At 43.3% G+C, this 16,508-nt stretch overlaps 1 protein-coding gene and 1 long non-coding RNA gene across 5 annotated transcripts in view; both read left to right on the forward strand.

Moving 5' to 3' along the window:
* LOC109550918 (uncharacterized) overlaps positions 1–12,831 on the forward strand; it is a 53,438-nt gene extending 40,607 nt beyond the window's left edge. The window contains exons 3-5 of the long non-coding RNA XR_002177610.2: positions 166–309; positions 1,882–1,955; positions 9,478–12,831. This is a non-coding gene — a long non-coding RNA (uncharacterized lncRNA). The remainder of the gene's footprint in view (positions 1–165; positions 310–1,881; positions 1,956–9,477) is intronic.
* A 19-nt stretch (positions 12,832–12,850) lies between these two features.
* Positions 12,851–16,508, forward strand: part of ERO1B (endoplasmic reticulum oxidoreductase 1 beta) — an 81,094-nt gene continuing 77,436 nt past the window's right edge. For all 4 annotated transcript variants that reach the window (XM_073793639.1, XM_019941518.3, XM_019941522.3 and 1 more), the window contains exon 1: positions 12,851–14,246. In XM_073793639.1, coding sequence (XP_073649740.1) covers positions 14,145–14,246 — 102 coding nt within the window. In that variant the 5' untranslated portion in view covers positions 12,851–14,144. The remainder of the gene's footprint in view (positions 14,247–16,508) is intronic.

Raw genomic sequence — 16,508 nt, forward strand, 5'->3', positions numbered from 1 at the left:
TGGTATCAAACCCAGGCCACTCCCGGGCCCCAGCAGTGAAAGTGCTGAGTCCTAACCACTGGACCACTAGGGAATTCCCATGTTACTGTTTCTGTGGATGAGCCAAATGTGAGAGGGAAATTAAGCCAAGGGTAATCACTAATGATATTTGATCTTTTGTTTCAGATGTCTGTTTATTGTGATAAGCATGCATACAAGAATGAAAAGGAAAATCCTATCCCAGAACTGCAAACATAGCTTGAAAGAATTGAGAGAGATTGACACCCGAGCCATCTCTGGAGAGACTGACGTGATGGACACAAGAGACTGGTACTTGACAAGTCTATTTAGGATCGTTGAAATAGACCAGGGCTTATGTAATACAGATCCTCTTTAGCTATTTATTCATTCTGTTGCAGGGGTCCCTACTAATGTCAGATCCTCCTGGGTATTGTCAGTTGCTACCACTACAACATGTTTTAGTTCTATAACAAGGTCAGAGAAACTAAAATATCTGTGCCCTTTAAGGCTTTTATTGAGGAACTATGCCATCCTCTCACTTGTTACTCGTTTTTCCCCCTCCATGTCAGCAGTATTCAATGAGTTTTGTTGAGTCCTTATTGTAACAGTAACAACTGACATCAACAGTCCTTATCCCAGGCTTAATAGGAAATGGGGATTCAGTAGTGAACAAGCCAAGCATGATCCTTGGCTCAAAGTGCTCAAGGTAAAAATGGTTGCCCCAATCTTGCCATAAAATACTTACTACTTTTGAGAAATCAGACTGAACCTTAGCGGAAGGGTAAGAGAAAAGTTAGTATGGTAAATATAACACTTTATCATGAACTTCCAAGAAACCTAAGTATAGTAGAGATCTGCTGGGTTGCCTCAATCAATCTGCACCCACGCCTAAGTATTCTTGCAATGGCCCACTTTCATCTGTACAGTTCCAATAGCATACATGTTTATACAAATCTGGTGCTTCTGTGGGGGGGTACCCGGCTCAAGCAGTTTCTGAGAATTTGGAATTAGGACCAAGAGATTATATTCTCATTCTAGAAAGGAAGAAAAGTAAATCTTAGAGAAAATGGCTGCCACGTTCTGCTTATGTGGACACATAAGCAGAGAAAGCTGCTATGCTGTGAAAAGGAAAAGTTGACACCCAGAAAAGGCAGAGATGAGATACGCTGAGATTCCTGAGGAATCTGAGCCCCTAATTCCAGTTTATTCCTCCAGCTGTAATAGGGAAGAACAAATATGACTCCATATTAGACCTGTTTCTTTTACTTTAACCTGTGCATTCTATTGCTTTTGCTTTGAGTTGAGAATGTTGCCTATAGCCTGAAATATACAGAATAGCCCATTCTCAAGGCTCTGACCTTTAAGGGTGTAACACATTTCCATTCATATAGAGATAAAAAGTTGCAGAACAGAGAGTAACATCCTGTTGGAGGTTTATAGGAACATGGTGACCTAACCTACTGGACAGTTGCAAGAACAAAGGATTCCAACACCAAGAAGTTTGCAGCAACCAACCATGCCCCTCCCTCATCTTTGCCTTTAAAAATGCTTTGCTGAAACCCTTTGGGGAGTTTGGAGTTTTGGGGGCATGAGCCATCTGTTCTCCTCGCATGGCCCTGCAGTAAACCTTTCTCTGCTCCAAACTCTGTCATTTCGGTATCATTTGGCCTCAACTATGCGTCAGACGCATGAACTTGTGTTCGGTAACACAGACTGGCTGCTTCCTAGCTCCTGTGGCCCCCGAGTCACTCCTGCATCCTTATAGCACATTGCTCCTTTCTGCTTAAATTAGTCCGGGTGGATTTCTATTAATTTTTCACTAAGTTTGAAATTTGTAATAGATCAGTACAACTATAGGGAATGTTTTTCTGTTTGCTAAAGGCTGAAAAGAAAGATGAAAACTAGAAACATTTGCTTTTTGATCAACTCTGGGCTTTCTAAGAACCATCAGCAGGGTAAGTAATTTTGGCAAAACTTACTGTGCTTCATGGGTCAATCTGACCTTTGCAACTGTTCCTTTTCTACCTCAATCCATTTGTATGCCCACCAGATGAGTCCCTGTTCTGAGAGAACCTGAAGAAGTACAGCAGGGAGGCACTAATCATTTATTGGTTAACAAACGATACACTTTGGGTTAATTATACTTATGCTGTGATTTTACCTTTTACTTCTTGCATCTGAACGAGCAATAGTATAGAATACTTTTCCCTAGTACTTTCCTGGTGCCTGGAGCACCAGAAAAATCATTCATGGGTTACTTTCACTATTTGTCTCTGATACATTGTTTTAATTATGCTGAACAGGAACTATGGTCTTATCCTCAGCCAGGGCAATTGTATTATCCTTACTGATCACAAGGTTACTGTAAGGAACGGCATCAAGAATGGAGGAGAGCTTAAACAAGCTTTATTTGGGTACGCTCCAGGGGGACGTTCACTGGTCCGAGAGAAAGGGGCCAGAGAAGTCGCGCCCGGGTGAGGGTTTGGGCAGAATTTATAGGGGAAGAAGGGAAAGGGGTGTGGTGAATCCGGGAGGGCGCAGGGTATTCCTTATTTGGTGGTCTTTTCGGGTGTCGTGGGGGACCGTTAGTCCCGCCCCTCGAAAGGCGGGAAGGCTGGGCCGGGTGGAAAGTCCCCAGGTCAGTTCCTGGAACTGGGTGCTCCGGAAAGTCTCCAGGTCAGTTTCAACCTGTGAGTCTGATTGCGTTCCCCTGCCTCGGGCCAGTTGGCCTTACAGTTACTTTTGTAACTGAGGATTGTAGGACATTTATTCAGCATGGATTAGAAAGTACTTGACATAAAGTCTACAGTGTTATTCATTCATTCAACAAATATTTATTGAGTGACTACTAGGGGTGCAGAGGAGGAATCAAATAAATATTCCCACCCCCATGGAGCTTACACTCCAGCTGAAAAGGAAAGAAATAAGCAAGATAAGTAAAATTGTATTTTCAAATAGTGCTAAGGAGAAAATAAAACAGGAAAGAGAGGAAATACCAGGGAAAGGGGGATTACAATTCTAGATATGGAAAGCTCACCAAGAAGTTGAATTTTGAGTGCAGATCTGGAGAAGGTGAAGGAGTGAGTTACATAGATATTTGGAGGAGAGTATGCCAGGCAGAGACCAACAGTTGCAAAGGCCCTTGGCGGAAGCTTGCTCACTATGTCTGAAGAAAGCGAGGAGGCAAATATGGCTGAAGATGAATGAGCCAAGAAGAAAGTAAGTGGAGATGAGGTTAAAGAAATAATGCAAACACACCATTGTAAAGCAATTATACTCCAATAAAGATGTAAAAAAATAAAAAAATAAAATGACAAAGAATGCGGGTTAGATGCTCTAGGGTCTTGTCGTACTCTGCAATTTACTAATAAACCATTATGTGCTACAAGAAAAAAGAAAGAAATAATGCAGGCAGATTACATAGGGCCTCACAGGTCACTGTGAAAACTTGGGCTTTTATGAGAAGTGAAAAGGGAGCCGTTGAAGGTTGAGGAATGACATGATTGATGTATGCTTTAACACGAGTACTACAGTTGTTTTGTTGAGGAAAAAATTAAAGCAGGGCAAGGAGAGAAGTAAGAAGAATAATTAGGCTGTTACAGTAATCCACGTGGGAGATGATGGTGACTTGAACTTCGGTGGTGTAGTGGAAACGGTGACAAGTGATCAGATTCTGGATGTATTTTGAAGAGAGAGCCAGCAGGATTTGCTATTGGATCAGATTGGAGTGGGAGAGAAAAAGACAATAAAACGCCAAGGATTTTGGCCTGAATAACGGGAAGAAGGGAGTTGCCATTTACTGAGATGGGGACCATGGCAAGAGGAGCATCCCAGGGCAGGAATGCTTGTCAGACATCAAAGTGAATGTGTCAAGTAGGCAGGTGGACATGAGTCTGGAGCTGAATGCAGAGATCCAGGCTGGAGACAGAAATTTGGGAGTCACTGTCATTTGATGGCATGTAAAGTGACGAGGAAATCTCCAAGGGAGTGAAAATAAATAATAAAAAAGAAGAGCATATTTAGAGGTTGTGGAGATGAGGAAGAACCAGCAAAGGAGACAGAGGGAGGAAAACCAGGGCTGTGGTATTCCAGAAGTCAAGGGAAGAATGTGTTTCAAGGGGAGAGCGATCAACTGTACTGCTTTATGTCACATATGTGAGAACTGAGATGTGACCTCTGGATACAGCAGTCTAGAGGTCTGTGGCGAGCTCTGATAAGGGCAGTTTTGGTGGAGTAGTGAGGACAAAAACTTAATGGGTCAGTGAGAAAATACAATGAGCAGAATTGGACACGAGTGAATATAGAGAACTATTTCACGGAGTGTTCTGTAGAAAGAAAGGTGTGGCAGAAATAGGGTCAAGAAAGTGTTCTTAAAGGCTGGGCATAATTACAACACGTTTTTATATACTGATGGAGGAAGGCTGCAGAGTGGCAAGTTGGTACGCCGGAAACAGAGGAGAGAACTGTTAGGGCAATGCTCTTAAATTGGCCAAAGGAATAGGGCTAGTGTATTAGGGGAGGGTGGGCAATGAGGAAAGGTAGATGCAGGCCAGGTACATGTGGTCGTAGGAGATATATGCCTATCCTTTGGTTTCTGTATGCTTTTTGCAAATGAAACAATTTTTTTCTTTTTTTTTTTTTTGTGGTGCACGGGCCTCTCACTGCTGTGGCCTCTCCCGTTGCGGAGCACAGGCTCTGGACGCGCAGGCTCAGCGGCCATGGCTCACGGGCCCAGCCGCTCCGCGGCATGTGGGATCTTCCTGGACCGGGGCATGAACCCGTGTCCCCTGCATCGGCAGGCGGACTCTCAACCACTGCGCCACCAGGGAAGCCCCCGAAACAAAATTTTTGGTTATCATACTTACATATAATGATAGTGATGGGTGACATACTCACTTTGGGATGACAAGGTTATCTTTAAAATCTGAAAAGTTCAAATGTTGCTAATGCTGTTGCTGTGAACATTGAGGGAAATGGTATGCTAATATTCCAAGACAGTCTGGTGTCCTTTCTCCCAAATAGTTCTTTCTGACACGGCTATGTGGATGTTCTAAAGTGTTTCCTAAATAATCAGCTCTATTAAAATAACCCCACAATAATTAGCCCCCTTCCTTTAAACACCAGCTATTTTTTTAGTTTGGATCTTTGAATCATAAGTCTTTTCTTGTTATTTTTTTTTTCCTCAAAGTATCCTACATTCTTGTTTCCTGCGCATTATTATAGGTAGTCTAGTATCGACGTACACACACTACCGAATGTAAAATAGTTAGCTAGTGGGAAGCAGCAGCATAGCACAGGGAGATCAGCTCCGTGCTTTGTGACCACCTAGAGGGGTGGGATAGGGAGGGTGGGAGGGAGGCTCTAGAAGGAGTGGATATGTGTATACATATAGCTGATTCACTTTGTTGTACAACAGAAACTAACACAGTATTGTGAATCAATTATACTCCAATCAAGATCTATTTTTAAAAATCAGGAAAATATGGCTGCTGGCTGCTCCATACACTGAATTTGCAACTTATAGCTACTTTCCCGTTCAAACTATTAAATGTGGGTACATGGGATAATGGGTCATTTATTGAGTTGCTCATACTGAAAACCAGAGGGATCACTCTAAAATGTTTAAAATATGTTAGAAGAAGGCTTTTTGTTGGTTGGTTAGTTGGTTGGTTGGTGACAAAAGGCTTGGCAGAGCTCTCTGTTTTCTAGGTGGGATCACTGAAAGTGAAGATTGAAAAACTCTTACAAATCATCTGGCCCAATCATTCATTTGATGCTTAAACTCCCCTATAACACCTCTGCTGAATGTGTGTCCACACTTTCCTGAGCTCTAGTGCCAGGGAACTGACTACTTCACTGCTCTGTGTCGTCTTAGAAATGAACAAGCAAGGACACATTCTTAAGTTTCTACTTAAAATGATGCTGAATTGTATGAAACTTTTCAGGACAGGCAAGAGATTTTTCAGTTGTTACTCAAAGAATTGTAAGTCAGAATTATGCTTTGACATAGATACAGAATGGGGAAATGCAGGTGGCATAAGAACCTTATGCAACAGGCTGAGCTGCAAAGGATCCCAAGCTAATTCTTGTCTGAAGCACTAGTTGCTTCACAGGTGAGGGCAGAGGATAATATCGGAAGTCTGAGCTGGAGGCTGCTATCCCAAAGCTATCCTGTATCTTAATTTTCTTCCCTAACCTTGACAGCGTGGCAGATGCTTTTGTCTCTGACTTAGCTCCGGGTACCTGGTTTTACTGCAAGATTTAAAATCCCACCCTTCTGGTCATCGTTTTGGTCAGAAGATCAAGTTCATAATCATTAATGTTTAGTAAGATAACTGGACACAACTAAGCATTTTGTTTTCTCTTAAAAGCACACAATACAGACAGAGTGAAATCATTACAGGGTAATGATTCTGATGTTTCACTTTTGTTCTAATCTACCTATTAGAATTAATTCCAGCTGAAGTAGACTTGTCCATTTTTGACATAAACCTCAGGATAGTAAGTTTACTAAAAAACTGATTTCACTGGGGAGAAAGGAATGAATAGGTGGAGGACAGGGGATTTTAAGGGCCACCAAATGATGGATACATGTCATTATACGTTTATCAAAACTCATAGAATGTGCAACACCGAATGAAGCCTAATATAAATTATGGACTTTGGGTAAGTCCGATGTGTCGGTGTTGGTTCATTGATTGTAACAAATGTACCACTGTGGTGGGTGATGTTGACAGCAGGGTGGGCTGTGCTTTTAAGGGGCGGGGGTATAAGGGAACTCTACTTGCTGCTCAGTTTTGCTGTAAACCTAAAACTATTCTAAAAAAATTAAGTCTATTAAAAAATGATTTCACAAAGCCTTCAGGTATAAACACAAGTTTTTGAATAAGCACAACTACTCATTTCCAAAATGTTCTTTTGTTATTAGAAAACTTGGAACCATTTTTGATCAATTGTTACCCATTGCAATGAAAAAACTACAGTGGGGACTTCCCCGGTGGTCCAGTGGTTAAGACTCCATGCTTCCACGGCCGGCGGACACAGGTTAGATCCCTGGTTGGGGAGCTAAGATCCCGCATGCAGTATGGCGCGGCCAAAGAAACAAACAAAAGCCGACAGTGAAGACATTTACTTCTTTGGTAAATCATTTTGTACAGTGAAGCATCACTCTAATTGAGTTGTATGATAAATCCAGGGATGTCTGAAAAAAGCACCACAGACTAGGAACATCAGATTTTCAGACATTTTTTAAAGCAGAACCTGAAAACTGGGGGGAAAGATTCTCTCAAGTAATTGTAAAGTAATCTCTGAGATAACTGGATATTTTCTCCGGGTTTTCTGATGGTTTTATAACCTGGTGGCAACTTCAGACTGATAAAAATAGGTAGTATTTTCTAAGAAATAGTTAGTTGATTTTATTGTTTAGCAGAATGGAAAGTGAATTCCTGGGATTATGGAAGAAAAGAGAGGCATAAATGACCTGTTTCATTCTTGGGGTACTGGAATCCCGAGAATGCAGTTTAGTATGGTGATTCATCCTGCTTCAGTGGGTGACCGTGGACAATTGTCACAGACAATAAGAATTCCACTCGGATTCCAATCCTACGAGATATTAGGTAAGGGGCACTTACAGTGTCCTGCAGAGTATGTGTTATGCTCATCTTTTCTCCAGAAAACAGCACAGGATTTTTATGTAACATCTCAAATGTAACATCATCCTGCTCCAGTAGAAGGAGAAGATCCTTGAAGAATGTGTATCTATGAGAGATTATCAAAAATAAATAAGCTACAAGGACAGCACTATACAAGCTACATTGTACAGCACAGGGAATGTAGCCAACATTTTACAATAACTTTACTTTTTTAAATAAATAAATTAGTTAATTTTTATTTTTGGCTGCACTGTTGGGCATACGGGATCTTAGTTCCCCAACCAGGGATCAAACCTGCTGCACCTGCAGTGGATGCACAGAGTCTTAACCACTAGACCGCCAGGGAAGTCCCTACAACAACTCTAAATGGAGTATAATCTATAAAATAATAAAAAAAAGAATAACTATGTTGTACACCTGAAACTGATACAATATTGTAAATCAACTATACCTCATGAAAAAAAAATTTCCTAAATAGAAAAAAGGAAATCATATGAAGTGGAAACAAGCAAGTATGTGATTCTGTTAAGGCCAAATGAAATCTGTATCTGAGTCAAGATGTTGGCAAGTGAGAGAGAGTGATGCACAGGTGGTCAAGCTTCTTCCAACTGATACTGGACAATCACAACCAGATTCTACTGGGGGAAGGGGTTGGAGAAGGGGGACAGTAGGGCAGTAGTGAGGGAGGAATTGGGAATGTGACCATTGGAGAAGCAGCAGGAACACAAAAGATGAAGCAGCTGACTGAACTCCATATATGGAGCAACTGAATTTGGAGAAACTAAACTTCTTGAGGTTCCCAATGGCTGGGGGTACATATTGACAGGAGGGAAGAACTCAGTCATTGCCGACACAGAAACACCTCCAACAGGAATTGAATGACCATCTATGACCTTCTCTGCCTTTCCCTGTCTGCAGTCACCATCTCCATGACCTTGTCCCTCTCTCCTTCCTGGGATGTTTGTTTTTACGTCATGCAAACATTCTTTCTCGGTGTTAGCCCTCACTGTCGTGTGCCCTGGACACTTTGTGGAACGGACTGGAGTAGGAACGTGGATAGAAGTCAGACAGTCCCAATGTGTAGGAAGCAGTGAAGAACTTCATGATTATGTGAAGTCTTTTGCATTCTAGAAATTAGGTAGGAGGATGAAATTGGCAGAATCATAATTATGATTATGTGAAGTCTTTTGCATTCTAGAAATTAGGTAGGAGGATGAAATTGGCAGAATTATGATTCTAGTTTTTCCGATTATTTACATTTAATAGGTGTTTCCCCTGATCACATGCTATATGAACTTCTAGCACAATACCATAATATGTTTGTTTTATAAAATAAAGTTTTATCCAAACTGCATGTATCACTATGTAAACTCCTTTAGAAATGGAAATAATTCTAACTTAAGTCTATCAGCTTTAATGCTGTTAAGTGAAAATACTTGAGTGTCACAGCTGAGTAAATATTCAAGAAAAAGCAATGAATGCTTTAGGTAGGTAACTAACAAGCCACAGGCCAGCCAAGTTCTTTTGTTTTGATTACTTTTCATCCCTATTGTGAAAAGAAAAGGGGAAGAAATGCCCTCAGTAAAATTCAGAAATCCTATCATCAAGCAAAAATTCCCTTTATACCTAAGTTACAAGTAGAAATCCACTTAAAAAAATGCCATGGCCGGTTGTTAACACACCAGTGCTGTCTACAAATACAGTTGTTTAAACACACCAGATTGCTGTCATTATTCAGCAGGTGCATTAATCACAATTCAGCTTGCTATCAGGAGTGAAAATTACTGGTGTGTAAATTTCCACTCCATTCCCTTGACTTTTACAGGCTCCGGACACGCAGGCTCAGCGGCCACGGCTCACTGGCCCAGCCGCTCCACGGCATGTGGGATCCTCCCGGACTGGGGCACAAACCCACATCCCCTGCATCGGCAGGCAGACTCTCAACCACAGCGCCACCAGGGAAGCCCTTCCCTTGACTTTTATTTTGAGCCATTCATCAACAATTTCCTCCATTAGAAGTCACAAGTTAACCAAGCTATAAAAAAAAAAAAAATCAAAGAAACACAATTTGATGATATCTCAGAAATGTAAATACTTAGTGCAATTTGGTTAATTCACAAAATCTCTTAAGCATTACAGTAATCTACTAAGAAAATTCTCAAGCCTTTGTTTCAACCATTAGCTGTGGACATATCAAGAAGTGCTTGAGAAAAAAACAGAACTCTTGAAGTAGTAAATTTCCAGTAACTGGTTTCAACCAGTCCTCTGACAAGTGTGTTACTCCCTCAGTTTTTTTTGCTAATCCCCCAATACACTTCTAAAGAACTGTCATCCATTGCCTTAAAGAAAGGCTGCCAGTTTCATCTTATTGCCTTCACCAGAAATGTTCCGGCCCAAGGAAGCCAGGTCCCAGCTGTCCATAGGAAATGTTCAGGGGGCACCATACCCAGGATTGGTTCTGAGATAGATGTCTTCCAAGATAAATTAAGATCCTAGATAATATTAACCAGTCAATCAACAAATATTTATCAATTACTGTTCATAGGAACTGAGATAGTTATTAAAGAGAACATAGACTAAGAAGAGCTAGTCCTCTACAACGTTACACACTAGATGTCTATAATACACGTATTCACAGGAAAAGCTAGCTTCTAATACAGAGCAGCAGATTGTTGGTGCTAAATGAATGTGGTGATAGGAACCGCCATAGACTCTGGATGACTCACTCCAGACTACAGGGATGAGATAATTCGGCCATCGACTCAGAGAAGAAGAGAGATGTGGAGTGGAAAGTAGGGGAGGTGAAACAAAGGGACGAGAGATGGGGGAATCATTTGTACTTGAGAGCAAAACGGAATCTGCAATAAATATAAATCTGTTTTTGTGCATGGTGTCAGTGTGACTACATTTCAAATATGACTATTATTCATCTTGACTTAAGCACATTTTGACACTATTCATTCGAAAAGCTGAAGCACACTGAGGTCATCCATGGCTGATTCTGATTTTGGTTCCATTAAGAATCACGGGAAATACAGTCATAGCTGGCCCTAGTGGAATTACTATCTATACTAAGATTATTCCTCCAGGTTAACCCTCTCCAATAATCTGTCCCAACCAAATCAATTATAAATTGTCATTGTTTGCAATGAAGGAGTTGTACTGATTGACTTCCTAGCTGGCCCTTCTCAGATTAATAGATCTGGAAGGTCTATAAATTCTTCCATTTGAGCAATGTGGTCAACTTTTCTACACCTTAGTTCCAGGTAATTAGGTTCATCTAATCCAGGTGATGTTAAGTAAATCAAAAATTACATAAACTACAGGATGCATATTGTTACTATTTCTGGGCCGCCAGTGTCCAGAGGTGTGCTTCTTGGTTTTCTGCACTCAGGACATCTGGGACAATTTAATGAATGTGTGAATATATGCTGAGGTTAAAAAAAAAAGTATGTGCAAAGGGAGTACACGAATAAAAGCATGACTTCCTGAAGGGGACATCTGTCACTTTTGTCTGACCAGCGTCTTTTTCCCTTCTTTTAATGATTGAAGGCAGTAGCACTCACTATTCATCTGTGTAATTACGTCTTGCTCATTTTGTGTGGTATTGTGTGGTTGTCAATCAAAGAGCTTGCTCCCTCCCCTGAAGCTAAACTCTAGAAGAAATCTGAATTTTGATAGGAGGGACAATGACTAAAATGATTGGAACTGATCAGTCCAATGGCAGTGTCCTAGGTAAGACTCTCCTTGGAGTCCCTGAATGCTGTCCTGATGGACTTGCATTTCCGGAGGTGTGAGTGGTGAAATCTTCCTCAGTACTATAAGCTATTCCACACTTTTAAAATCTGCTATTATTAAAAAAAAAAAATTTTTTTTAGCTAGAGCTGATTTTTGTGGGTTGCAACCAAAGGGAATTAGCACATACACTTTACTTCTGTTACAACTTCCAACCATAGCATTAGGGATGGAAAGGTTCAAACTGCGCATCCAAGAGAGGACCCAAGAGTAAAGATCTATTCAAGGACCTGAGATTTTATAACAAGTAAATTTATAATCCACTCTTTTTAACAACAACAAAAATTTCCCGGCATTTTTTTATAACATCATCCCAGGATGTATGTGTTACCAGTAACATAAAACGCTGAACAGAGACAAGGACTCTTGAGGAAAGTCCACTGGACTTGATAAGAGCAAAGCTTTAGCAGACTGATGGGGACAGAGTACGTTTATATGAGGGAAAGAAGGAAACGGGAGGATAGAAAATATAAGTTTGGCAAAGAAAAAAAGAGGAGGGATGGAAAAGTATTTGGAAGAATCAAGTAAAAATTCTTTTTGTTTTTAAGCTAGGGATGAGCTAGACATGTTTGCAGGCAGGAGAAAGAGGTGCTGAAAAGGAATAGGACAGCAGGGCTGGCTTCTGGGCATGTGACCTGTGCTCAGAAGGGCACTGCCCTTGGCCTTAATGCTCTGCTGTCGCTCTCTTGAAATTCTTACTATTTTTTGAGCCAGGACCCTGCATTTTCATTTTGCACTATGAAAGTGCTTCATAAGATATATGTAGGCTGATTAATGCCCCCCAAAGGTGCCCACGCCCTAATCCCCAGATCCTGAAAGTATGTTACCCTATGTGGCGAAAAGGACTTAGCAGATGTGATTATGTTAAGGATTTTGAGTTGGGAAGATTATTTTTGATTATCTGGTGGGCCCAATGGAATCACAGGGATCTTTACAAGAGGGAGGCGGTAGAGTTAGGTTTAGAAAGAGAAGGCATGTGACAACAGAAGCAGAGGGAGTGAGTGACAACAGAAGCAGAGGGAGTGAAACGTGACAATATGATGCACGGTCATGAGCTAAGGAATGCCTGGCCTCTAGAAGCTGGAAAAGGCAAGAAAACATATTGTCCCCTAGAGAAAGCCTCTAGAAAGAATGTAGCTCTGCTGATCCAGTTTGGACTCCTGACCTCCAGAACTGTAAGATGGTAAATTTGTTTTAAGCCACTAAATCTGTGGTAATTTGTTATACAAACGGTGGGAAACTAATACACACTGCATAAATGTAAGGTGATGTATTACTAGTTTACTAGAAATCAAGAATATTAATAAAGGTAATAGCAGCTGTCATTTATTGAACATTTCTTTTTTTTTTTCTCCGGTACACGGGCCTCTCACTGTTGTGGCCTCTCCCGTTGCGGAACACAGGCTCCGGACGCGCAGGCTCAGCGGCCATGGCTCACGGGCCCAGCCACGCCGCGGCATGTGGGATCTTCCCGGACCAGGGCACGAACCCGTGTCCCCTAGTATCGGCAGGCGGACTCTCAACCACTGCGCCACCAGGGAGGCCCTGAACATTTCTTTTATACTAGGCACCATACTAAGCCCTTTATGTTTATAATCTTATGCAATGATAGAACAATGTTTCAGGTGGGTATTAGTGTGTTTACTTTATAGACGGACAAACTGAGGCTCAGAGAGGTTAAGTAACTTGTCTAAAGCCACATAACAAACTAGGATGTTTTAGAGGTGAGAGCTGAACCCAGTTATCACTCCAAAATTTTCTGTGTGTTCATCCCCATTCCCAGATTTTATTATGAACTTGGGTTACGTCCCATCCTTTGTGTTTGTAATTATGTAGTTATGTATGTAATTATGTATATAATTATGTTTGTACGTGTCAGCATAGGAGTGGGAGCTGGACGAGGCAGAGGACGACATCCACGTCTGGGGCGTATAAGATGAAGGAGGAGCCGAAGCCATCTCCACAAGTCGCAGGTGGCTGGCTCATCCAGGCACCCGCGGTAGATGTGAGGCTACAGAAAAGTGGGTGAGACAAAGAAAGCGCCCGACACTTAAAGTCGAAGAGCCCTCGTTTCTCATTTGCGTAGATCCTGGAGCCTCGCGGCCGTGCGGTGTCAGGGGGCGAAGACACAGGGTGGGGCCCCTTCGCTCCGTTTCCAGGAGCAACTGCCAAGGGAAGGGGCGCAGCGGGCGGCCGGCTGCGAAGGAGGACGCTCCCTTCCACCGGCCCGCACCGCCCGCACAGCCCGCACAGCCTCTTGTTTTGGAGGCCCGCGTGGTCCCCAGTCATTGGCCGCCTTGCAGTCCGAAGCCCCGGGGAGGCGGAGCGGTCTCCGCAGTTGTAGTTCCCGGGTTCCCCTGCCGCCGGCCCCGCCTTCCGGCCTGAGGCGCCCTCCCGGCCGTGCGGGACCACAACTCCCAAAAGGCCTCGCGGTCGGAGGGGGCGGGGCCGGCGCAGGGGAGGCCGGGGGCGGGGCCGCCTGGGGGATGAAGTCGGGGGCACTCGACTCACCAGCCTCGCTCGCAGCTGCCGGGCGCCAGGCAGGCAGAGCGTCCCCTACCTCCCGACGGGCGTGCAAACCTCTGACCCTGGAGTCTCTCGGCCGCCGGGAGTCGTCCCCTTGGGTCGTCGCCCGGGCCGCCCGCCGTTCTCCGGCCCCGAGGGGCCCGGCCGGCCGCGGCGAGGGGAGAGGTCAGCATGAGCCGGGGGGTCGGGCGGGCCGGCGCAGGGCAGGGGGCGGCGGCCGCGTTGCAGCTGCTGGTCACCCTGAGCTTCCTCCCGAGCGTCGTCGAGGCCCAGGTGAGCCCGAGTGATGGCGGCGCGGGGACCCCCGGCCGAAAGCCGGCGGCTGCAGCGGCGGCGACCGGGCCGCGGCTGAGGCGCGGGAGGGCCGGAGCCGCAGCCCGGCGTGGTTTCTGGAGAGCGGAAAAGATGGGGGGGCGGGGAGGGGGGCTGAAACCGTGATCGTTGAGCCCAGGAAACGCCTGCGAGCCGCTCGCGGCGTACGGGGCTGGCGACACTCCTGGGGTGATGGCAGGAGAATGAGGAAGATGGTGACGGTCCCCGGAGGTGTTTTCGTTTCTGTCTTTCTGATGTTTAAGCGGCTGAGAGTGTGGCGGGAGATGGGACGGGAATGAAAACCTCCGCGGCTGTTTTGGGAAGAGAGCACGCAGAGAAATGGGGAAGTCCTCCCTGCGGCGAGCTCAGGGGGTCGGCGGGCAGGTGGAGAGGAGGTGACAGACCCCGCGGGCCTGCAACAGCCGTGTGGATCGCGAGGGGGACGAGACTTAACTTCCTCGACTTTCGGACTAGAGAACCCCTCGCATCTTCCCTCGCTCAGGACCGCCGTATTTTTACCCAGCTTGTACTCGGTCTGCTAAGTGGCGTCGCCAGGTGAGCCCAAGTACGAGACCGGAGGTCTGTGTCTGATCTTGTGGCTCCATCAGCAGTGAGGTGCTGGCTGGTAAATTAGGGTTTGGGGGTTGTCTTTGTGAGGCGTATCTTAAGGAAGGGTTCTCAATATGCTGGAAATCAGAGCGTTAGCTTCCCGCAGCCTTTTGCCTTAAGAAAGGTGTTTGCTTCTTTTTCATACAGGAGAATTTGAGTAGACCTCTGCCAGGTGCTCTCTTGCCTGCACCTGCTCCAAAGTGGTAAAACCGCTAAAAGCAAAAAACACAAAAGGTGTCTCAGGTGGCCCGATAATGAGGGAGACGTCGGTTGAAGCAATTAATGCTGATTGTTAAGTAAAATTGAAGATAACTGAGGGTAACCGTGTAAACATGTTTTTCTCACTTTTTATTAGGTGTCATAGTGTTATGGTGTTCTGAATCCCGAATGCCCGAATATTCAGTTTCTGTCCCTGTTTGAAGTTTTTTTTAAGATTTTTTTTTTTTGGATGTGGACCATTTTTTAAGTCTTTATTGAATTTCTTACAATGTTGCTTCTGTTTTATGTTTTGGTTTTTCGGCTGCGAGGCGTGTGGGATCTTAGCTCCCCGACCAGGGATCAAACCCACACCCCCTGCACTGGAAGGTGAGGTCTTAACCACTGGACCGCCAGGGAAGTCCCTGAATATTTTTTAAATGAATGATTTGACAAAAATAAAAGGGGCAGACTTTTGGTTTGGGTGGGGAGGGGGGATGGTAAAAATGCAGATTCTCTGGGTCCATTACCAGATGTTCTGATTTAAGGGATCTGGATGTGAACCAAGAATCAGCATTTTAAACCAACCTTGCAAGTAACTAATGCAGTTACCCTTGTAACTATCTTTTAACCCCACTTGGAAACACTGAAATAGATAGTGGCAATCTGGGCATATCTACCAGACTTACGAAAAGTATATTTTCCAAATTGTCTTTGGCAAAATTATTTTCTAGTTATTAGTGGGTCGTTTCTTTTTGAGTAGAATTTACATTTAGCTATTTTTTAAAATTTTGATTTTTCTCATTTTCTCTTTATATAGCATATATTAATTGTATACTTTATTACCAATGTAGAAGCTTTGTTTTAGGTTCCTATCACTAATTATGTGTATTAATGCTTTATAATTCCATGTGTACTTTAAGTTTTATTATATCCAAGTGAATATATGTAATTTAAGTTTCATTATGTCCAAATGAATATATATAGTTCAATAGTTAAAGATTTGCACATATTCAAGGTAGCATTGTACCAAACAGTCCTCAAAAATGAATATATATGTTTTTTGTTTCCAGTGGTACTTTCTAATATAGTGTTGGATCATATTTTAGATAGTACTTTAATCTGTAACATGTTTAAATATACATTATCTCATTTTATTTGACATATCTGTGGGCCGATTGAGGTAACTGACATTAAGAGAGCTTACATGATAAATATCACACTTGTTAAGTAAGTGAACAAGATTAGACTGGAGCCCCAGTAGGCTTCTTTCTGGTTTATACAGTGCATCTCAGCATGCTTGCTTCTTTGCGGTATAGAAATAGAGCAGAGGGAGACCCAGGAAAATAAAAAGATGGAACCAAGCCAGTTCTTTCTCTTCTCTTTCATACACTAAATTGGAAGAAAAACGGTAAAGAA

This window comes from Tursiops truncatus, chromosome 16, assembly GCF_011762595.2.
Source record: "Tursiops truncatus isolate mTurTru1 chromosome 16, mTurTru1.mat.Y, whole genome shotgun sequence".
NCBI classification, from domain to species: Eukaryota; Metazoa; Chordata; class Mammalia; order Artiodactyla; family Delphinidae; genus Tursiops; species Tursiops truncatus.